Below are 23,803 nucleotides of genomic sequence, written 5' to 3'. Positions count from 1 at the left end.
CTCAAACGAACTCATTCTGAAAACCAGTATATCTTTTCTTTCCTATACAATTTATACCTCTAACAACCAATGTTGCTAGGAGGAAACATCTCTCAGTATTCCAGCTAATAAATAAAAAAGGAATGATAGAAATACATTACCACCACTTCCAACCCTAAATGATTTGATGGATCTAAGCCAGGTTTTACAAGTTTAGCACTATTGACATTTTGGGCCAAATAATTTTTGTAGAGAGCTGTCCTGTGCATGGTAAGATATTTAAAAGCATCCCTATCCTCTACCTACTAGATGTTAGATGCTATTAAAACCTTCCAAGTTATGACAACCAAAAATGTCTCCAGACATTATCAAACATCCACTGATGGGGGCAGGGGAAAGAGTGGCAAAATCACTACTGGTTGAAAACCACTGATCTAGGCTGCTACAATCAATCGCACAAAAAAGAGACAACTAGGTGCATCTTGACGGGAAGGCACATCACCACCCAAAAAGATCAAACCTGAATAAGAGCATATCTTTGTATCTGCTTGCTCATTTGTAGGAAACTCAGGAATGGAAGACTCAAATAAACAGTGCCATAGGGATGCAATAATAAAATCCAAACTGTGGGGCTCTGTAGAACAAACACATTTATTTTTTCTGTAACAAAAACAAAGAGAAAAAAAGCAAGAAAAACAAGTTGGATGGGAACCTACAGATTTTAAGTCAACTCACTGCAATGTGTGGACTATATATGGATTAAATGAATTACAGCAGGAACAGGAGAGAAAGCAGTGATGGGGAGAGGACGAAAGAGAGAAACAAAAGAGAAATTATGAATACAAACATTAATGGAGAGCATGACGAAGGGAAGAAGATAATGCAGCAACTGAGTTTTAGGTTTGAATACCCAAAATACAACAAACAAGAACCAAAATATTTAGATATCTGACATACACTTTTTAAAATACTTTTGCCTTCTACAGGATGTAACAATCAAGCATGACGAATAAATAAATAAAAGAACTTACTAAATAAGCCAACTACATACCACGGAGTACCAGGAATAGGGGTAGTAGCTACTGGCTTTGCCTTCTGGGCAGCCTTTTCTTCTTCAGTCATCTCCTCTTCTTTGGGCTCCTATGAGAAATGATATTATTCCCATTTAATTAATATAATAAAATTATACCTGAATATCCCATAAATACAAGGATCACTGCAAATGGTTCGAAGTGCAACCAACATAAGTTCTGCTGCCAGTACAGGGAGAGGAGACTCTGAGTAGAAATTTCTAAGTTCTAAAACCTTGCCCCCTAGACAGAGGCAAAGTCCACAATAAGAGACCCCGGCATCAGTAGATGGTCCTATCTTACAGACTTACTAACCATCTGCTTAGAAGCAGAAATGGGGAATACAGTATACAGAATGAAAGGAGACCATCTCGTTTAAGGTCATTTCTTTGTTTGCCTAACTTTCTTAATATAAAACATGCCTACCTTTGTTTCCTCACTGAATAAAGGAAGCTTCCTAAAAGGCAGAGTCCTTCTAGCGATGTACAGAGATTTTTCCTTGCCAAGAGAGGACAGATAAAATATGATGAACATTCCCTAAACATGAAGTTGTACTTGTAATTTTAACGTGTATCAGTCTGTAATCAGGAGGCTGGAGATCAGGTCCAAGCTCTAGTCTAAGGCCCTTTCTTTCTAGGGGGCCTCGATTTAGTATAAGAGGTAATTTATGAAAACCTTCAAAGGAAAAACTAAATTAGAAACTTCAAAAATCCCTAAAATTTCAGAGATCAGATCTATAACAATTATCTAAAACTGTATCAAATGGATTTTCAGTTCCAAGTAACTTGTACCCAACAATCTGAGCTGGCTCCCAGGTTAATGGGTCATGGCCCTTTACCTCCTTTATCTCCTTTATTGGCTCCTCTTTAGGATCCTCCTCCTCCGTCTCCATTGGCAGAGGTTCTTCGGAAGGTTCTTTAATTGGCTCTTTAATCTTATCCTCTAATTTTTCTATTTAAAAAGTTAAGATAATGTCACTCAATGGCTTTGACGTAATTTTCCAAGAACTTTCAGAAACTAAGCAGTTAAAATATTCCATAATTAGAAGTTACTAACCACAAAGATAAAGTGTTCTTTCTTATAATCATTAATTTGAATCTAAGGTAATGCTCAACTTCAAATACCTCGCTATACCAGTCAGGAAACTATTACTGGAAAAAAAGACTACTGATCAGAGAGAAAAGGTCTTTTAGGTCATTCATGTATCATCTATAGCAGTCACTCACTTTGCTGAAAAGGATAAGATACTAAGATACTGAGGAACACAAACAGCAACTTTGTGATGTAGAAAATTGAGTCTTCTTCATCCAAGACTGCAAGGGCCTGAATTTTTTACTTCAGAACACATACAATACATACATTCCTTTCTGATCAGTACTATCAATCTCAATCAGGGTACCAAGAATTATATAATAGAATAATAATGCAATTTCTGACAACAGTAAAAACATATTTGTATGTATGTATAATTTAATTTCTCCAGGTGGAAAAATGATGGAACATTTAAGTAGAACTGGCTTTTTAAGTAAATACATACTTATCAATTCAGTAGAAAAACATAATCCAACTAATTAGAAAATTTCTCCAACATGTTATAAAGGTATTAAGTCAGAATTTCAAACACCTTTCTATTCATAAGATCATAGTTTATAATATGTCCCACCAAGTCATTAAAACAATACCTTTTTCCTTTAGTTCTTGGGGTTTTTCCCAGGTTGACTCTAATGTTCTATTATTATAATAATAAGTCTTTCCGTCTGCTGTTTTATATTCAGTCCACTCAGAAACTGCTGTTGCTCCAGCTAAGGTAGCAGGTGAAGCTGCAATAGCAACCTGGGGATGTATCATGGGTACAATAGGAGGGGCCATTCCTGGCAATACACCTAAAAGAAGAAGAAAAAAAAAATTAGACCCAAGTATCAAATTGCAACTCAAAATAAATTTTTTAAATATGAACTAATCTTCCTATTAAATATTAATAAATGACCCACTTGAAACAAACAAAAAAAAACATAAAAAATGTGATTTACTTACTTAAATCTATTTCAAACCTTATTTAGTTCTACTGCCTAAATTCAATCGATTCAGAAATTCAACCCAAGAAGTATCTTAAGAATAGTCAGAAATTTGGGTCACACCTATGATGAAGTCTTAACATAATAAATTCTAAAAATCATGGTTCAATCTCTACTTAATAGAAATATATTTTTAATAAAGAATTTTTCAAATTCTAATGAAATAAAGGTAACAAACATATTTACTGAGTATATTCCCTGGGGCAAAATCTTTGTAGATCTAAGGTACCTAAAAGGGTATGAATAAAATTCTGTTTTAAATTAAATAACTGAGTTTATTATAAAATCTACTTTAAATACTAAGTGATTAAGTCAAATATCCCTACAAACCCTGTCAGTTTAGTCTTTTCCTAAAACAAAGTTTCTTCTATTTTTTTAAAAAGCCATGATTTACATTTTTCACAAGATAGATAAAAGAACTGGTATTACATAAATAATTAAGAATATGTGAATCAAAACTGAAAAGCAAAACCTCAAATCCTATACTAGAATTTAAGTTTCAGGTAGTTATCTTCAATAACCTTAAAATGTAAATACTATACATACAAATATTCACACACATATTCACTGGCATGCAAGCATAATCACATCACTTTACACATGGAAATGATTTTTTTATATTTAACTTAAAAACACACATCAAAAAATAAAATTAAATGTTATGAATATGAGAATGAAGTTGTTTACACTTATTACAAAAATTAAGATATAAAGTGATCTGACCTTATTTGCTTTTGTGAACCAAAGAAGCTAAAACTACAGGCAATTGGGAAAATTAAGTGTTGGCCAAATATGACAACTGCATTTATACTGCTCGTTAAAAAGAAAAATATAAAAAAATCCACTCACTTGGGCAAAAATAAATAAATAAAAGGATAAACAACAACATTCACTACCATGCCAACTTACAGACAAAACAAACTAAGATGGTTTTAAAAATTACCGGTCTTGGTGGTAGCGACTGTCTTTACATACGGGCAGCTGACTATTTGCATCATTGCTACACCTGTAAAATGGATAAGCAAGCATACGTTGGAAAGCTGCCATTGTTATGTCGGCTACCACTGGGATTCAGAAAAATAATTTACCACTACAATTTAGAATGCTATTTCCAATGAAAAAGACCAAGAATGGAATAAAATTTCTTTTTGTTTGACATTTTGTGGGAAGTGGCGTCAAATCCAATGATAACTAATTCTAAATTATAGCATCAATTACCTTTTTATCAAACCAGCTCTGATAATATTTGAAGGAGTCTCAAGAGTTTAAATTCAACAAAGGAAAGCCCCTTCATCACATATACATAACAAGTTCTCATGTGGGACATTTTCCCACAGGACATCAAACCCATGCTGCCGTTGCTTAGATACCAATGAAAGGCAGATGCAGCATGACACTGACAAGGTACTTTCCCTGTGTTGCTTCTAAGTGGGAACTACGTGCAGAAGCTAAGGCATGGAGCATAACCATGCAGAAATAGAAAAAGAATAAGGACAAAAAGGGTGGAAGGGAAAGGAAGAAAACAAGGTATGAGATGGATCCAAATATTCTACTACAAATAATATTGTAAATAAAGGAAGAGCAAAGATGAAGAGAAGGGTAGCATTCAACTAATTAGAAAATATCCATGTTTAGTGCCAGCTCTATGGAATGCCATGGGCTTGGAACACTACAGAGGCAAGCTAACGTGTTAAGAAAAAGACAGCCCCTTTAATCTCATTAATGACTACATGGGCTGATTGCTTCAGAAACCTCTATCTTTTAAGCCAGCTAAAGAGGTAGCACTTGTATTAAAGAATGAAAACTACGTACAGTTCTCAGAAGAATGAAGAATCATCATGATGCATTACAATGGTGATATATAACGGGAATGAAAGGAAAAGCTGGAAAACTAAGACTGATTAATTGAGGATATTCAAATTAAGAGTGAAATTTAAATTGGTTTTAAAGCAAAAGGCTGAAGAATAAAGGGAAAGGAGTGGGAAATTAAAATTTTATTTTTGACTTATTTTGACTAAAAAAAACCCTACATCTACTTTGGTACTAATAAAAATTTAAAATAACAAACGTATTCCCCATGTGTGTTTCTTATCATGCTAAAAATAAACCTACAGTTTTCTCCAAGGGTGATTACATGTGCCTCACAAAGACTCACTAAAGTACAAGAAATTTCTCCTAATTCAGAGACAAAAATTAAAATTAAACCCCTGAGTTTGTAAATAATGTACCTATGTTCACGCACACACACACAAAAATACTGCCAATTTTTGAAAAGGGCCTTCCTTTATTACTATTTTAAATAAATAATATTAAAGCTAAACTTTCTATTAATTCTGAAACTAAAACAAAAGCACTAATCATAAAAGCATGCTGAATAAAGTTATATGTATAGTTTTATTTTCCCCAACGCTTAAAGAAAGCAATGGAAAAATTCATTTCATTAAGGAAGTTACAGCATGTATTAAGTTTAAATTAGTATAAATGCTGCCATCTGCAGGACCACCGAACCTATTAAGTCAGCACTAGAAAGTCAGTTCTTGGAATATATGAACTTTATCCTCAAAGACTGTGCACCAAAACCAATCCCCAGTAATTTTAGCTATACAACTTATATAGAAGAAAATCACATCTATTCACCTTTAGGTATAACGGCCATTGTTATTTATGAGTTGGGCCAACAGAGATATCAGTATTTGACTATCAACATAAATGCCACACTAAAAGGTCATGTGTGTTTCTTATTGTGCTAAAAATAAACCTACAGTTTTCTCCGAGGGTGATTACATGTGCCTCACAAAGACTCACAAAATAACCACACATCTAAATTTTTAACCTTCTTTTTAAAGGGAGCATTTGTTCGATTTTCCTACAACTATATCCTCAAATTATGTTCTATTGGGAAATTAGAAAACTCCATTTAGCATTTTGGGTAATTCTCATTCACTGAAAATGTTTCTTATAATTCCAAATAAGATTTTATAGTCTTAGAAGTACAAATCTTATAATACTAGCCCAATTTACTATGCCCATTCCACCTTATTCTGTTATTTTACCTAATTCCTCCACTCCTTTCCTTCATTTTGTTTGACTACCCCTTCCTTAATCATCCTCATTAGAGCTACACATTGCTATTTCAAACAGAATTTAAGGCTCCAAGATAAATTACATCCAAATCACTCCTGTTCACCTTACTCTCAAATTGATATAAAGAAGGAAAGAGACAGGTCTCCTTGTACATAAAACCAAAAGTCTGGGGAAGAGAAAAGCACGTCATTTTTTTCTTTATCACTAAAGCAACTTGGAGGACTGAATTAAAGGGAAAATGAGAAATGAATAAACGTTAACATCAAAGATGACTTACTATATAAATATCAATATTACTTTCTATAAAACACTAGCTCCTTCAAAGAATCTATTTATCTTGGACAAATTTTTACAGATTATCTAACTCAAGATCTCTTGCAATTGACCTACAAAATGTCATTAGTGGCTGCCATATATTAAATGCCTTTTACTACCAAACTTCATAGGTACCACCTCATTCAGCCAAATGGTCATTGCCTCTGTTCTAACATCTGATGGGGTGAGGGTCAGAGAAGAAAAATCATGACACCAAAATGGAACTATAACTGAAGGAATTTCATTGTGACAAAATTCTACTTTCTATAGAAATGAATTTTGCTATTCTGTACCTTTCACCCACTGGTCCTATTAAAAGCCTCTAAAGCAAAATAAAACTCCTTTTATAGATGACAGCCTTTCAAATACTTCAATAATATTATTATGCTACCTTTCAATCTTCTCTCACAAAAATTAACCCCATCTCCTTCAGCTCGCTCAGAATCTAGGACCTGGTCTTAATACTGTCCTTGACCCTAAAACTGACCAAGACTACAAGATGTTATCAAGAATATCAAGCTATTGTCCCCTTTATCACTTTGTTTTCTACAAAAAGTATATCTGAAGAGCAAAGTATCCAGCTATGAGTCTTAAATTTAATTTAGAAAAAGGATAATCCCTAACTAGTATCAGAGAAAAAAGTTCTAGTTTCCTTCTACTTTTAAACGATTTAAGTTTCTTAAACATTATATTTGGTATTTAATTACCTAACACTACATCAACAACGTGTAAAAGGTTTTTATACAAAAACATCCATTAATTCTTGAAAATTGTGGTTTCTTTCTTGTAAAGGTGCAATATCTGAAATTGTTCTTTTCAAAGTGGCCACAAGGAAAAAAAATTAGAGCAACAGTGATAATTAAAATGTGTATATATCTAAGAAACAGCTATATCACAATCCTATTCTTATACAGAAATTAGTACAACAAAGTGGCAATAATAGATAGTGGGAGGGATGTAAAACTGGGAGATAGAGGCCTGCGTTTTATTCATCTTTGCTACAAGGTAGCCCTGAGAACTTGACCTTAGTTACCAGTATTTTCAACTAAAATACGAGGAAAATAGATCATGGATTAAAGACTGTTGACAACAGCAAATGCATTCAAATTAGGATGCCCAACACTACCACTGTTTAATCCCCATTGGAAGAAATCTACTCCACAATCTTTCAATTCCTTCTCTAATTGTCATTATTCCCCCTAAGACAAAATAAAATAAAATAAAATAAAATAATTCACCATAATTACCTAAATGTTTAAAGGGTGCACATTATACTTAGCTTCACAACGGGTACAAGGGAAACTTCTGGTTTTTATTTTAGATGAATTTTTTAGTTAAGTGACTCACATTCTCTTCCCAGTGTAACACAGTTGTTAAGAACATAGTATTTGGATCTGGAGTGCCCAGGCTGAAATCCCAACACCATCACTTACGAGCTAAGTGACCATGGGCAAGTAATTTAACCTGTCTGTGTACCTACCTCATAAGACGGTGGTGAAAATTAAATGAGTTATTACATGTAAAGTGCTTGGAACCGTGCATAATATATAAATCACTCGACTTGTGTTAGCTATCAATGACTTGTGTTCTCTCAATTGCATAGACTCAATCCCTTAAAAATATTGCATTTAGAACATATTTACACAAGATAATCATTTTAAATTCACTGAGGCTATTGTCCAAAATGAGTGTAGCTTTAAATGTGGCTCTAATTTTAAAACATGTAAACAACAACAAAAAGGACATTTACCAAAACTGAAGAGAAAATACTGCAGTTAGCCATGAATCTTTCAAAAACGTTTCAAACGAGTGAGATTCAAGGCAAATTTCAAATGCAACAGACACATGAGAACAAACTAACTGACAATATGAAAACAGCTGGAAAGACTATTATAATCTATTGGTTTACCTGGAAGTGGAATTGGCATGCCAGGAAGGGGAACGCGAAATGGAGGTACCATTACTGGTGGAAAAGCAGGTATTGCTGCTGCTGGCTGAGGTACTGAATGAGGAACAGCAGGAGGTAACGTCTGGGGATGCGGCTGGGGAACGGTTTGCACAGGTGTGGCTGTAGGAGCAGGAGTTGAAACACTAACTGTAGGCGTGGCAACTGAAACAGCAGAACTTGGGGTCTGATCTTGTGTTGTGGGTGCTGATAAAAGATAAAACAAAAATATGTATCACTCCTTCATAAACCATTTTACTATATTCATTCATCATTCACTCATTCAGTAAATATTTAAGGGCCCATTCCATCCATGCACTGCAAGGTCTCTGTCTTCAAGAAGCTTGAAAATAGTTAAATGAAATATAAAAAATAACTAAAATACAAAATGAAATGGGATAAATGTTAGCAGTGTAAATCAAAACCCAAAGACCATTTCTAACTGTGAGAGGGTAGAGGAAATTTTATGCTGTGATGGCAGGTTTTGAAAGACTAGGAATTCAACACGAAAAATGACAAAGTGGAAGGAGACAAAAGTGGAAAAGTGAGGAGAATACAAGGAATTGTTTAGAAAACAGAAGGCAAGCAGTCAGCTAGTAAAATACGAGGCACACCAACAGAAGTGTATATGCTAGAAAGGTAGGCCAGAGGTGCAAAGCAGAAGGCCTTGTGCAGAAGGCTAAGGAGTCTGCTCTTTATCGGGTAGGGAAGAGGAAGAACTTATGTAAATATGATATGTAGAAATGTCTAGAATTCACACTAAAACCTAGTAACTCCTTACAACTGTGTGTGCCTTTCACTTTTTACTCCATGTGCTTCATTAGAGTTTGGATTTTTGGTAGGAATGCATTTGGTAAGAATCACACGTTATTTGTGTAACTTCGTGAATGTGAAAGGGCTGTGAGGGAGGCTATGCAGAAGAGTAATAATCAGTGTTTATTTGATGAATTAACTTGGCAGATGCACAAGAAGAAGGAAAGGAAGAACAGAGGTGAGAAAATTTATTTCAACCTATATGGAATTGTCCAAGCAAAAAAGAACAGAAAGAAAAGAGATGCAGTAACTAATGACTGACTAAACATGAACAAACGAAATCAAAAACAACTTGGGTTTTCCTATAATTATTTCTATTAAAATAAAAAGGTAAAAATGAAAAAGAAAAAAATCAGGTTTCCAGTGTAAGACCAGGAGAATGAAAACTTCAGGATAATTTGGTTCTGCTAATACATTATTTTTAAGTATCAAAAATAAAACATCTCATCCCTAGCAATCCTATTTAAAATCAAATTGTGACCTAAAAAATAAATTGAACTTGTATTTCATACTTTGAAGAAAGTTTCAGTTCTCAAATATTACAAAACATTTTTGTTATTTATTCATAACCCATCTAGTTCCAAAACAAAATTCATTTTGGTGATTTGTTGGTAACAAATACTTCATCTTTTTCTTGATATAAAGAAAAATATCAAACTCTACCTATATCGGACTAAGAATTTATCAAACTAAATGAAATAAAACAATGTTTTCCCAATATTTATGCCAATTTTATTCTAAGGAAAAGCACACTGTTAAATACAAACCACCCAGTACTCCAACAACAAAATTTGTCAGTATTTTTTTTCATCTCCTAATAATGAAAAACTCACTTAGGCTGGGAAGATGTGAGCAATTTCATACTTGTTAATGAGGGACTCACCTTGGCTAAATAGACAGCAGGGCCAAACAAGTATCTTCAGGGGCCCAGGAATGAATTGTTGGTCTAGCATAGACCTAGCCTTAGGGTACAGTATCATATTAATATAATTTTATAACAGTGTAAAAAATACAAATTACATGCAACATTTGCCCAGTCCCATACATATACCATTTAGCATTTGTAATCTATTATAATGGCTGAAAATATATCTAGTTATTCTTCCCAATTTCCCTGAGAAGTAGGATTTCATCAGCAAGTTTAAATGAGTTTATGCTCAACTGGAATTAAATATAAATTTCTTAATTTTTAGTTTCATTTACCCAGGTCTATATTGCAGTTCATAGAATTACATTTTTAAAAAATATTAGGGTAAAAGTATTTAGATATAATTACTAAAATTATGACAAAGTACTGTAGGCAGGAAAATGAGTTATAAATGTACCTAATTTCAAGTTAAAAGGAACACCAATGGAGATGGCAACCCATTTCTCTTGCTGACATAGGATTTCTGAATTTGATTAGTGGCCATAAACCATAAGAGGAAAGGGATAAAGACAATAAAAGAATTAAATAAGAAATTGAGAAAATGGCAGACAGGGCTTTATAGTGAGCAAATTCCTACTAACTCCAGTTGCTAAAAAAACTAGTGAAAATATAGGCCTCAAATGATACTACTAAATCCAGTTTCAAATCTCAACTGAAAAAGACAAGTGACTATAACAGATGGAGAAATATTAGGACTGTAGTATGACAACATTTCATGATACTGAATCAAGTGAAATAAAAACAAACGTCAGGAATATTCAGAAAAACAACAAAATTGATGTTTAAAGGCAGTAAAAAGAACATGATTTTGCTATTCTGTTCCTAGAATAAAGGCCTCCCAATAACTGCAGGGCAGTGTAAAAAATCACAAACGAGAGTTCTGAATAGTTGATAATCACAAGATAGCTATGGGCCTGACAGACCTCTCCGACACTGAAATGGAATACATACAGGATAGTTAAAGTACTTGGCTACCCATCTTCCTTAAAACAAAGTATTTCTCCTTCCTAAGAAGGCAGGGAACAAAACATAAGCAACAGAGCGCCTCCACATAAAACCACATTGCTTTTATTAAGCCCCTTCTCCCATTATAGGTTTTAGAAGCATTAACCTATCAAAAGGCAAAGATCCTCACCCAGCTAGTCAGTATCACTTTTATACCACTATATCAGAATTCACCTTAACTACACAACAAAACAGACTGGTAAAGTATTGTTTACATTTTCCTATTAAGTATATTTTCCCCAAAACTGTCTGAAGAATATCAAGTAGGGTGTTTAAAAAACTGTCCCCATATTATATGTACCTCACTTCTTCAGTTACTTCTTGTATCAATAAAATTTGAATTTATGATTAAATTTCTCTCATATACATATTTCTTACAGTGTAATATATCCAGTAACTCCGAAATACCTCAAGCTACTGGGGAAAGGGGCACTTTTTTTTCTTATCCTCATCTATTACCCACATAGAAAAATAATCCAAATTATAATCACCCTATAGGGATATGTATCTTCATAATAGTATCATAACAAATCAATAAAATTGTTATTTAAATATTTTGAGGCTCAATATTCCAAAAAATAGTAGTAGTATAAATATCAAGGACAATCTTTTAAGCAAATTAATAGATATTTCTTTCCTCATCCTGAAATCAGATATCACCTCTCATCTTTTTAGAAAAGATCTAACCTTTGAACCGCTGTGACTTTATACCTGAAAATTCTCTTACCATTCTGACTGCTCAACTCCCTACTTCATCTGTCTAGGACATTCTAGGACCTACCCACCTCTAAACGAGATTACTGAAAAGTTCTTAAGTTTCCAATTTTGACACTACCCAAAAAATCAACAGCAGGAAAATCTTCCACAACACTGCACTTACACAGGCTCCCTAGTGCCTAGCTGACTCACCATTTGCCTGGTTCTTAAAACTCTTCAGAAGCTCATTTTATTCTTATTCAATCTATTTAACCAACATAAACCTTTCCACCTCCAAAGAGTTTCTTAACAACCCCATAAACTACAATTTATCCTCATTTTCTGAACTTTGTTTATACTGTTTCCCGCCTACTTAAAAGACCACTCCTTCCTTTTGAACTGACTCAGATTCAACCACAAATCCTTCGTGATCAATCTCAATACTCAATGTGACCAGTAGCCATCCACTTGTCTGTTTTCTCAAACTGTTACATCTATTTTCGCTGTACAATTTTGCACACTATACGCAAATTGTTTTACATGCATTAAGCTGGCCTCCTCAGTTAGAAAAACCAGAAGCTCTCTGAGATAAAGACCAAGACATACACTTATTTTGCAAATCCCACAGCACCCAGCATTACTGTTAGCCAAGTTGAATAGCAAACTCTGCACTTCCCCAGTTTAGCTTCATGAACTACAAGTGGACAAATAATTTCTCCTACTAATGCAAATTTCTGTTTTTTAACCCAAAAGTCTTATGTCAAAAATGTTTTTTTAAATAATAGCAAGGATAATACCTGAAACACTATGATCATTTTGGACCGTAGTCCTTACTTGTCCATTTCTCTAGCCCCTAAATGAAAACACATGCTGACTGGTACTCACTTGATACTGTCTGCGAAACTGAAGAGGCAGTTGTCGTGGTAGAAGTGGTAGAGGACGGGGTGGATGATGATGTTGATGTGGACACTGCAGATGCTGGGCTACTGGTCGTAGGGGTGGAAGCTCCTACTGCTTGTGCTTGCGCTTGCACTTGCGCTTGCACTTGCGCCTGGGCCTGGGCCTGGGCCTGAGCCTGTGCTTGCGCCTGGGCCTGGGCCTGGGCCTGGGCCTGAGCCTGCGCCGGAGCAGAGGAAATCGGAACGGAGCTGGTCCGAAACGAGAAACGGCGCGAAGGAGCTGTTGCTGCCACTGCCGTTGCGCTTGCACTTGCGCCTGGGCCTGGGCCTGGGCCTGAGCCTGTGCTTGCGCCTGGGCCTGGGCCTGGGCCTGGGCCTGAGCCTGCGCTTGAGCCTGAGCCTGAGCCTGCGCCTGCGCCTGAGCCTGAGCCTGGGCCTGCGCCTGGGCCTGCGCCTGGGCCTGCGCCTGGGCCTGGGCTTGAACCTGGGCCTGGGCTGCAAGCATAGGTGTCAGTTCTGACTGCTGAATAACCTTTACTCCATCTGGCTTGGTCCATGCAGATTCACGTGTCCGAGCATTATAATAATAAACCTGCAGAGGAAGCAAAATCACTGATGTAAGAGAATTTGTCACCTATCGTTAAAATACAATAATGCAACTATATTTTGTTTTAAAAAGTACTGAAAAGAAAAAGCACATCGAAATTGGCTGTTTGTATATTGTGAAACTACAGGTATTTTCCCCTCCTTTCTCCCTTTCCCCCAATTTTCTATAATGAGCAGAGTACACTTTTAACTGGCACAGAAGAAGGAAAACCAAAGCTATCTTTGTGCAGAGAGTTAACACAGCAGGCCTGACTACTATCCTTAGAAAGCCTTACCTGCAAAGCCGGCCCTTGGCTGGCATCTGGGAACTTGGATTCCGGGAGGGTTACCACCATTCCCTAACTGATAAGAATGGCTCACTGTGCCTAAACTGTTTATGCAACAATGTAGTTTATGCTAAGTGTCTGCTTTCCTTCTGGGAGTCTGGGATTCTGTATGTGTGAGGCAGATGGTGCCAGATACATGACCAGTTCCCAAAGAGAACCCTCAACTCCATGGTTGAGGCAAAATTCTCTGATAGGCACTTCATGTGTGTTGTCACGACTCCATGCTGAAGAAATTACACACATTCTATATGCTTCCACTGAGAAGACTCTTGGAAGCTTGTGCTTCATTTCTCCCGCTCCCCACCCTCTCTGCCTTGACTTTGCCCCATGTCCCTTTTTCTATTTGCTTATTTTGCTTTGTATCCTTTCACCGTAATTAGTCTTAGCTGTAAGTACCACTACACACTGAGTCCTGTGAGTCCTTCTAGTGAACCTGAGTTGATTGGGGGACCCAGGACACACATTTAAAATACAAGCTTCCAAAATCAGAGGGGAACATATGTAAGCATTCCAGGCAGCCTTATGTCTGTGCAGAAGTCCAATCCAGTGAGCCCGTCCTGGAGTCCCACCCTTCATCCCCTGCTTACCCAAGCTCATTCGTAATTGGCAAGAATACTGTCATTAATCTCAATCTGCCAGAACTCTTAAGTTTTACTCTTCTGTCATCAAGGAGATAACAATCTAAATATATTTTATAATTTACCTTCCCATCTGGAGTTTTATTTTCAACCCATATCTCCTCAGTAGGAGGAAGTGCTGGAGTACCAGGAGCAGTCACAGGAGGCATTCCTGGTGGAAACATCATACCCGGAGGAGGAGGCATGGTTCCCATAGGTGGAGGCATGAAAGGTGGTCTCTGTTAATTCACAAGAACAGTAATGGTCACTTGTATTTCTCTTGTATTTATCCTTCAAATTGTTACAAAATTCTACCCAAAAGTAAAGCACTGTTAAGAGAAACAAAAGTAGTTTTACAGTCCATTCAAACACATTCATCTAGGTTGTATAAGTGAAGTTTCTCTGTAACAAAAAATGATTACTAAACAGACTAGAAAGAAATACATCAAAACACAGTAGTCATCTCTGGATTACAGCTTTATAGGTGAAGTATGCTTTATTCTTTATACTTTAACTGCATGCATATTTCATACACTGGGCACTAGATTACTTTAGAAAAAGATAGTTTTCATATTTTTAACACTAGCCACACCAATGCCTCTGTAACTCACCTACAACAGGAACCAACCATAAGAGAAACATTACTTTACCAATAACATAGCAGCAACTAAAAAAGAAAATTGGATATACATAACCCTTTATTCTCTTCTGACAAGAAAAAAAAAATAGCTAGAAAATAGTAATCATTTCCTATTTTTTAAATACTAACAATGTAGCTCATCAAAGACACGAACATCAGTTTTAAAAGATACAGTAAAATACTTACCCATTTTACTTTTAGTGGAAAATTAGAATTAAAATGGCATATATTACGATTTTTTTAAAAATTTCCTGGAGCCATTACTGATTCAACACTATCTTCTGGTAATTCCTTCACTGACATTCTTCAATGATTGCTGACACAACCTAAAATCCTGAGCCAAACAATTCAACTGCTGTCCCTTACTTATTAAAGCAGACGAGGGGTCTGACATTTTAAAAAGATTATGAACAGGGATTAAAAAGATGTCCTCTATAATCTACAAGTAAGACTAAAATTCAATTATCCAAAGCACCTTAATCTGGTAATGGAATTGATACTATGCTATGCTAATAATGCGAAAAACCTCAGTTCCCTAAAATTATTTTCTTCCCCATATTTTTTTTTTAATTTGGTTTAGTGCCTTTCATCAGCACACAGACCCATGTTCTATAAAATATCCACCCCAAATGTCTCATGCACATTAGGTGGAAATCACTTGGATTTAATGGAAAACCACACAATTATCTATCAAGCCCAAGAAAAGCATCACAACATTATAAAAGTATCCCATTACAAAATCTGATATATTTCCACTAGAGGGTTACATGAGTCCATTGCATTTTATAATATTCTGCAAATAGGCTTAACTCTTAAAGGCACAAATTAGAATAAATATACATGTAATAAGTTATACTAGAGTCAGCAGATCAATATATTTCTTATTCTAATCTTGAAGAGAATATGAAACCATTTAATAATTTGTTTAAAGAGACGAGGGACTAGTCATTACTAGGAAAAGAATAAAATTATTAAGCAAAGTATTAAAACCTGTGACTCTTCCACAAATAGAATCCTAACTAAACAGAGTTAACATCACTTAACGTCACTATCTTTTTCTATTTTTAGTAAATTCTTTCTTGATTATCTAAGTTGATAGAAGGCAAACGATATCGCTTTATTTATTTGGTTTTACAATTGTACAATCTGGATAAACTAAGAAAACACAGATATATACCCAAACAAAAAGAATACAACCTCCAAAGTAGAAGTCTGAGAGAAGACACCTTCATGACCTCATTTCAGACAGTAACTGAATCTACATATATTGGAGTAGAATATGTGTCTCTCATATCCAGAAATACCGCAGTAATTCTATTTCTAAAATTATAAAATAATCCTATGTTTTTTCAGGAGAGAGAAAAAAATCCACATAATGTGCTTACAAAATGTGTTTGCTGTCACTTTTTACGTCTATCCTAGGCATTATTTCTGGCAAGAACTGCTCAGAAATATACACATATTTATGCTTAATGACAACATGTGTCATTGAAAATAAATTTCCCTCAATCTATATATTAAGATTTCAAATTTCACTTCCCACAAAGAAGATAGATTACTAAAGACAATTCTTTGCGATAAAGGCAGGTTAAAACTACTCTACACAATCCTAATTTTACATGGAGTATATTTTTCTATCACCATCTAAATTCCCATTCTGAATTTCTATACAAATTAACTGTAATCACTGCTTTTGGAGCAACACATTAACATATAGATATTTTCCTATAACCTTTAAGAACACAAGTTTTTAAAGCAAAACTGATATATAATATTGATACTGACACTCATTAAGAAATGACAGGTAACTTCTTTACCTGGAGGTGTGGAGGGCCCATAGGTGGAGGAATCCCTCCTGGAGGAGGCATTGGTGGCATATTAGGATCAAAAGGAGGGCGTCCAAAGGGGGGCCGAGGCGGTGGAGGAGGGCCTCGCATCATACCGAAAGGTGGAGGAGGTCTCATGAGAGGTGGTGGGCCTCGCATCACTGCATTTGGTGGGGGGGCCGGGCCTCGGAACCTCAAGGCCTGCTGTTGAGCCATCCTGTGTGGAAAACAATAAATTTTTCTTTCTCAAAATTATAAAAATGTAGCTATTAATGTCTAATTACACCAAATCTGCACCAGTAAGAATGATTCATGGACACCAAATCTAGCAAGTAATTTGGATAAAGAGGCTATCCAGATGGTCTTAATATGTCTCCCCACATGCTGCTTAGAGTTGCAAGGCAGGATGAAAAAAACACTATGTAATAGAGAAAGTGGGCAACACACTGACCAGGAGACTGAAATTAATATCTAAAAAGGGAACATCATGTGACTGAGAATGACACATCACCTATTTCAGGTAAAAATGCATATACTCAAATTAATAATGAGGAAATATCAGACAGACAAAATAAGGAATGTTCTACTAAAAAGGGAGGAGCAGGGACTGTATTCAGAAATGTCGATATTATATAGAAAAGACAAAGGCAGGCTGTGGAAATGTTCTACATTAAAGGAAGCTAGAGACATGACAACACAACACTAATTCTAGACCAAATCCGCTGCTAGAGGGAAGAAATGCTACAAAGAACATACTAGATTAACAGACCACAATGGAATATGGACATTGGAGTAAAGTATTGTATTGCTGTAAATTTATGAAGTTCATAATTGTGCTGCAACTAAGCAAAATACCTCTATTTGTAGAAAATACCCATTAAGTATTTAGGAGTGAGGGGCAATGGTATATGTATCTTACCCTCAAATGGTTCAGAGTAACAGAGAGCATGCATGCGTGCAAATAATAAAGCAGAAGAGGTAAAATATTAACACTAAGTACACTATCCTTATTTTTGCAACTTTTTGTAAGTTTGAAATTACTTCTAGATACAAAGTTTTTACAAGTGTAGGAGGGTGGCTGCTTAAGAGATCACTAGTATTCTCTACCTAAAGGGAAAGCTGCACCCTACTCCATCTTTCAATCTCTAGCTAAACATCCTAGTTTATTTTCTCCATGGCATTTAAGTAATATCACATATTATCTATCTATCTCTTCTCACAAGTATTTTCTAAAAAAAAAAAAAATCACTCTTAAAAATAATTACTATGTGCCAGGCAGTACTCTAAGCTCTTTTTAAGTCATTTAATCACCATAACAACCATGAGATAAATATTATTATCAACGTCATTTTACAGATGAGGATGCTAAGGCACACAGAAGTTAAACAACTTGCCCAAGGCCACACAGCTGGTTCAGTGGAAAAGCCAGCATTCAAACAGAGGCAAACAGCTCTTAAAAACTACACTACACTGTCTATGTAAGCCCCTTTAGAATATGAATTCTGTCTGTTCTGTTCACCCTTTTATCCCCAGCGCATAGTTAGATCTGTACATAATAGGCCTCAATAAATATCTGTTAAATGAACCAATGAGTATCTAGGTGATACTATCTATACCTAAGCTACCTCTCAAGCAGAGTATGTAGAATCTTATAAAAATTACTTTTACTCTAATTTGCCGTTGGCAGTTTACTGAGCACCTATCAGTCTTCCCTGTAGCTACTATAAATCTCTCCATTGTACATGAAATTTACATTTCTGTGCTCAAGAGATTAACAATTATATTAATTATGTATATTTGAAGATAATCATTTTTATATTCTCTTCTCACTGGGCTCTTCCAACTTTTCTATATTTTTCAACCCTCTGCTTAACATTACCCTCTGAACTTTTTCTAAATTCTCCACATAACAGTTCAATTCTGACCAAAAAAGAAAAAAATCCTAGTAAAGAACCAATTTTCCTTCTAGGATTGTAAATACATCCAGAACTACTGTATCAATTATATTTAACCAAATTTGCATGCAATCCTACAAAGTTAGAAGTATGAGTTAAAAACAATGTTTGCAATGGATTATATCAGAATCAATCTTTTTCAAATTACATGCACCCCCAAAAGATACATGACCACTGTTACTAAAGAAATGTCTTAACTTTTACTGCAGAAACAAAGTTAACCACCAAGGAACGTTATTCTGTTTCAGCGCTGAGTTAACAATGTATCTTAATCTTAGATTTCCTTTGAGTCTGCCTCTCCCTTTTCAAAAAATCTACAGTATTTCTTTAAAATTTCACACTACCTAGTTACAGCCTGAAGTGAAGCTTTTAGGTTCTATTTGGCATCATAAAAAAGTCAAATCATGGCTCTGCCTTTTGTTGTCTGGCTAGTTACAAAATTTGGGGACCTGAGTATACTCAGATGTAAATGAGCTGGGAAACAGAAATAAAACCTATCTCATATCTCTGTTCAGTGAAATAATCCCTGTGAAACGTTTAGGATAGTACCTGATACATATAGTACACCACTTTAACTATTACTACTTTCGTTCCCCCACAAAATCTAGCTCAACCTGTAAAACGCACTTCCTTTTCAATCTGACGAGATGGCTTTCAAAATTCTGCCACTAAAACGGTGACATAACTCAATTTCCTCCATCAGTAGCTGAAAGTTGCCATTTTCTGATACCAGATATGTACGACACATGTGATGAGATCTTTATAAATACTGCTTCATCACAACCAACTTACCAGAACCTGCAGTGAGGATTAAATGAGCTAATAAAGTTCCTGGAACAGCGCCTAGAGCATTAGTGCCCTATAAGTATTAGCTTTTATTACTGTTCCTATAATATTAGTACAATAATAGAATTAGTGTTACATAGTATTAGAATTAGTAATAGTGGTAACTATTATTATTATAATTACTATTATCAGGCTTTACATAATCTGCCCCTTGTTGACCTCTCTATAGACTCCATTCTTCTTTTTGATTAAACACTTAAAGTTCACTACCTTGAAGCCTCGGTACTTGTTCTCTCTGCCTGGAATACTTTTCCCCAGATATTTACATAACTGGCTCCTTTTCATTATCAGTCTCATTTTAAATGTCACCTCAAACTCCTTCCCCATCCCTACCCTCTCCCAGACCCTCTCTGGCTCATCACCCAATTTGAGTTCTCAATTACAGTAAACACTATGAAGAAATCTCTCATTTACTTGTTTACTTCTGTAGTATACTCACTAGTACACAGTTCTCCCTTAGTATACTGCTGCATCCCAGTGCCCAGGATTGTAGGAATTCAAATATTGTTTTAATAATGTTAGTGAACACTGGGTACTTCTCATGTACCAGGCATAGTTATATGGACATTATCTGTACTAACTCTTTTAATCCTCACAACAACATAGTGAAGTAAGTTTGACATTTTCACAGAGGAAACTATGGCACAGAAAACTTGTTTAAGACAACTAGACAGTGGAAACACCAGTGTATTCTTATTTCCATTTTATAGTTGAGGAAATTTAGATTGCTAGTACCCTGTCATAAGTCATAAAGTATTAAAAGGTAAACAAAGGCTCTGGGTAAGGAATCTATATAAATATGACTCTAAAAGTTATCTTAATGTCCCTCAATCATAAAGGGATGAATGGCATTTGGATCTCCAAATATATTCTGTCTACTGTAGGTTATTTGCATTCCTGCCACTTTCAACCTTTTTGGAAAACAGAAGTTACTGCACGGGTAGAAACAAAAAAATTTTTTTGACAAGAACAAATGTATTTCTCTAGAAGTACTCTATCCAAATATGCAATCTCCCCAATGGCAAAGACAAAACAGCAAATATTTAATGGGAGGGGCAAAAATGTAAAGCTGATACTGACATATGGGAGGCAAATTATGTGGTAGACTGTAAGTGAAGAGACCTAGGTTTTAATCCAGACTCTGCCACGTACTTAGTGGCCTTATGTCACTTCATGCTTGCAGGCTAATTTCTTCATTTGATGTGATTAGTTTAGTTCTGAATTTAGATCAATCTTAATTAGTATGGAAGCTTCTTGAAGACAAAGGGTTTTGGCCTGGTTCAAGGCTCTACTGCCAGCACCTAGGTCAGTGACTGCACATAACACGCACTCAACTGTGTCTAATAAATGAACCATCTCTAAATCACCTATATTCATTTATTTACCACATATCCACTCAACATTTTATTTGCTAGACACTATGATAGACAGACCATGAAATACCTTCAGGATACAAACACAAAAACTAAGCCCCAATTTCTGCCTTCGAAGAGACCACAAAAACAGCTAATTTCTCTTAAACCAGGAGAAATGCTAAAATAAAGTTCTACACAATATGCTCTGGAAGCAACTTCCAACCCAAGAGGCTAAATATTTGCAAAAGAACACCTGAAGCCCTATTCAAATCAGTTTTGCAACAATGTCTAAACTACCACTTACAAAATTTAAAAGGCTACTTCATTGTAAAGTTGAAGATAGATACTCTCTAAAATGCAAAGTAATTTTTCCAAATAAATCCACATGACTAGCTAAGTAACCTTGAGATCAGAATCAGAAATAAACTTTCCATCAGTGATACTATGACCCTGGCAATACTCTTTAACCGCTCATTACTAAAGTGAACATATGGGGCATAAATGATTTCAGATTCACCTCTGAAATAAGACAAGATTTTTATTTCCGCCAAAGTAAGGATTTTTGTGTGTAACAAGTCAGAATTTAAAAAATATTATTATTATTTATTTGGGGGGGAGGGGCCTGAAACCTTGAAAAACCAATACCCACTTCCTTGTACAATTTCATCTTGAGCTCTAAACAATACTTGACTGCTCATAACCTACACTGCTCTTTTTCGTTTTCAAATGCTGACAATGGCAGAATTCAGAAGGGGAGCTGAACATCTAAAATGACATTTTTCCCATCCAGAAAAAAAATGCATCAAGTATACATAAAGCTTAGTATTTCTTTTTCCTCAAAAACTACTAAGGGTTTTCCCAAGACACTTTTACTTTACCAAATCTTAATTATCAGTTTTATAAGCAATGAGATACCAGAAGAAGGTCATACTTTACTCTTCAGGGCAAAAGCGTGAGTAGACAGTGATAGAGACAGCAGGCTCTGGAGCCTGTCTGGATTCAAGCCACTTCCAGGACCTACAATTTCACCTATTTGACCTTGTTCAACTTCCTCAACTTCTACCAGGCTCAGTTTCCTCACCTATAAGATGGGCAAGTAACTTAACTAAAGGTGGCTCTGGTCCGTGGCCTGGAAAAGAAAAGCGACTACTCCAAAGGGTGGTTGTACAGATTAAATGAGAGACAACTCTAAGGAAAAGACTTATGGGCACATAAAGTACGTAACAAACGGTTGCTGCTATTGTTATTATCCACAAACACGGGATAAGGGATACGAAGATTACAGAACGGAAAAAAAAAACCACAAGAAGTTAAGAAAAGCAAGGGGAGGACGGTACGGAGCAAAGGCGGAGAGCCTGAAGGGATGCGGAGGGCGTAAAGAAGGCTGAGCCAGAACTCTGGAGGGGTCCCGCGGAGTTAACTGCGGAGTGGAGGAGCGTCCATAAGAAAAACTGGGCCCGCGGCGACGCGCAGCCGAGAGGAGAGCTGAGGTCTGCTGAGGCGGAGGCGGCGTGCGGCTGTGGCGGGGCCCCAAAGCCGGAACGTGCGGCCCGGCCCACAGGCCGCAGCCGCGAGGGGTGCTGGGCCCCGCGAAAATCACAGGGAGCGCCCCGAGAACGCGCAGGCGGCCGCGGCCCAGCCCCAGCTCGGCTCTCTCATTCAAGCCACCTTCCCCTTCCCCCTTCTCCATGCGGTCCTGGCTCCGAGCCGCCGCAGCTCCTCTGCCCACCCCGCATCCCGCATCCCCACGCGGCCGGCCCAACCCTGGGACCCCAGCATGCGGAGAAGTATTAAAGAGCGGCGCCCCTTACCTGAGCTCCCCCGGGTTGAATCGCTCACCGTCCCCCCCGTCCCCGCCACGCTCCGCCATTACAGAGGGCCGCGTTCATCCACCCGCCGACTTGGCGTCCCTTATTGGCCGGAAGGATCATCAATCCCGTGCGAGAGAGGCGGAGACAGCATGGATCTATGAGATAATTGGTGAAAGGTTCCATCAATCTTCGAGCTGAAGGCAACATCTGCCTTACTATTGGTGAAAGGGCCCGCCGACTTTGAAAGCGGTATGGAGACAGCCAGCTGATTGGTCGCCCGGAGGCTTTATGGGAAATGAGACTTCAGAGACAAGGAACCGCCGGCGCCCTCTCGCGGTAAGCGAAACTAGGTCCTCCAACGTACTGCCAGGCCTGCGGTAGCCACGTGTCCGCGGGCTTCCGGAAGGCTAAATGCGGAGCCATGTTGGCCACATATTGGCGATATTGATTCCGTCCGAGACTGTGTCCATTGCGTGAGCCAATCAGAAATCGACCTGCGTCGCGCCTAAACCAATCGCAGAGTTAATGTGGAAATGAGCCATTTCTCAGCTTTTCAGAATCAAGAGTCTTAAACCATTACCGGATTACAGCCTTGTTATTAAATAGTGTATTACTAACTACAAGAATACCTCCTAAATTGTATTAACTAATTAGTTGCAGACTGATGAGTGTTATAAGATGCTGTGTTAAGATAAATAAGTTGGAGAATGCAAGCCTTTTAGCAATTTACGATTTAAAGGACAGATGGTCCCTCAAGTTTAAAATAGACTTGTCTTAAGTTAGTACACCCTGATACCCAGAAAGAATTATGAATATTTATTACCCTTTTTATTAAAAAAACAAAACAAAACACAAAACCTTATGCTCTGGGATTTTGAAGATAAAATGAAGATGAACCCTGGCATTAAGTTGCTCAAAATATTAAAATAATTTTAATAAATTTTACTCAGACCTAACTATATATACTGGGCACTATCCTAAGTACTTTTCTTGCTGTGTCTTTTAGACCTGG

The 23,803-nt window shown here is 36.6% G+C and overlaps 1 protein-coding gene across 10 annotated transcripts in view; it reads right to left on the bottom strand.

Moving 5' to 3' along the window:
• Window positions 1–22,942, bottom strand: part of TCERG1 (transcription elongation regulator 1) — a 56,985-nt gene extending 34,043 nt beyond the window's left edge. For 3 of the 10 annotated variants that reach the window (XR_002782130.1, XR_002782131.1, XM_023534937.1), the window contains exons 1-10: window positions 22,792–22,850; window positions 16,816–17,041; window positions 14,445–14,597; window positions 13,168–13,401; window positions 12,796–13,021; window positions 8,433–8,675; window positions 4,068–4,130; window positions 2,732–2,932; window positions 1,888–2,000; window positions 1,031–1,119 (exon numbers count right to left, since the gene is read on the bottom strand). Coding sequence is in view for 6 of the 10 variants with exons in the window: in XM_023534937.1 (XP_023390705.1) it covers window positions 1,031–1,119; window positions 1,888–2,000; window positions 2,732–2,932; window positions 4,068–4,130; window positions 8,433–8,675; window positions 12,796–13,021; window positions 13,168–13,401; window positions 14,445–14,597; window positions 16,816–17,041; window positions 22,792–22,850 (1,607 nt within the window). In the remaining 4 variants the exon portion in view is untranslated. Of the gene's footprint in view, window positions 1–1,030; window positions 1,120–1,887; window positions 2,001–2,731; window positions 2,933–4,067; window positions 4,131–8,432; window positions 8,676–12,795; window positions 13,022–13,167; window positions 13,402–14,444; window positions 14,598–16,815; window positions 17,042–22,791 lie in introns of all 10 variants that reach the window. The other 7 variants (XR_002782132.1, XR_002782133.1, XM_023534938.1 and 4 more) reach the window with 5 other exon arrangements.
• Between the last annotated feature and the right edge of the window lie 861 nt (window positions 22,943–23,803).

Source organism: Pteropus vampyrus, unplaced genomic scaffold (assembly GCF_000151845.1).
Source record: "Pteropus vampyrus isolate Shadow unplaced genomic scaffold, Pvam_2.0 Scaffold134, whole genome shotgun sequence".
Lineage (NCBI taxonomy): Eukaryota > Metazoa > Chordata > Mammalia > Chiroptera > Pteropodidae > Pteropus > Pteropus vampyrus.
This window is presented reverse-complemented; position numbering and strand designations above follow the sequence as displayed.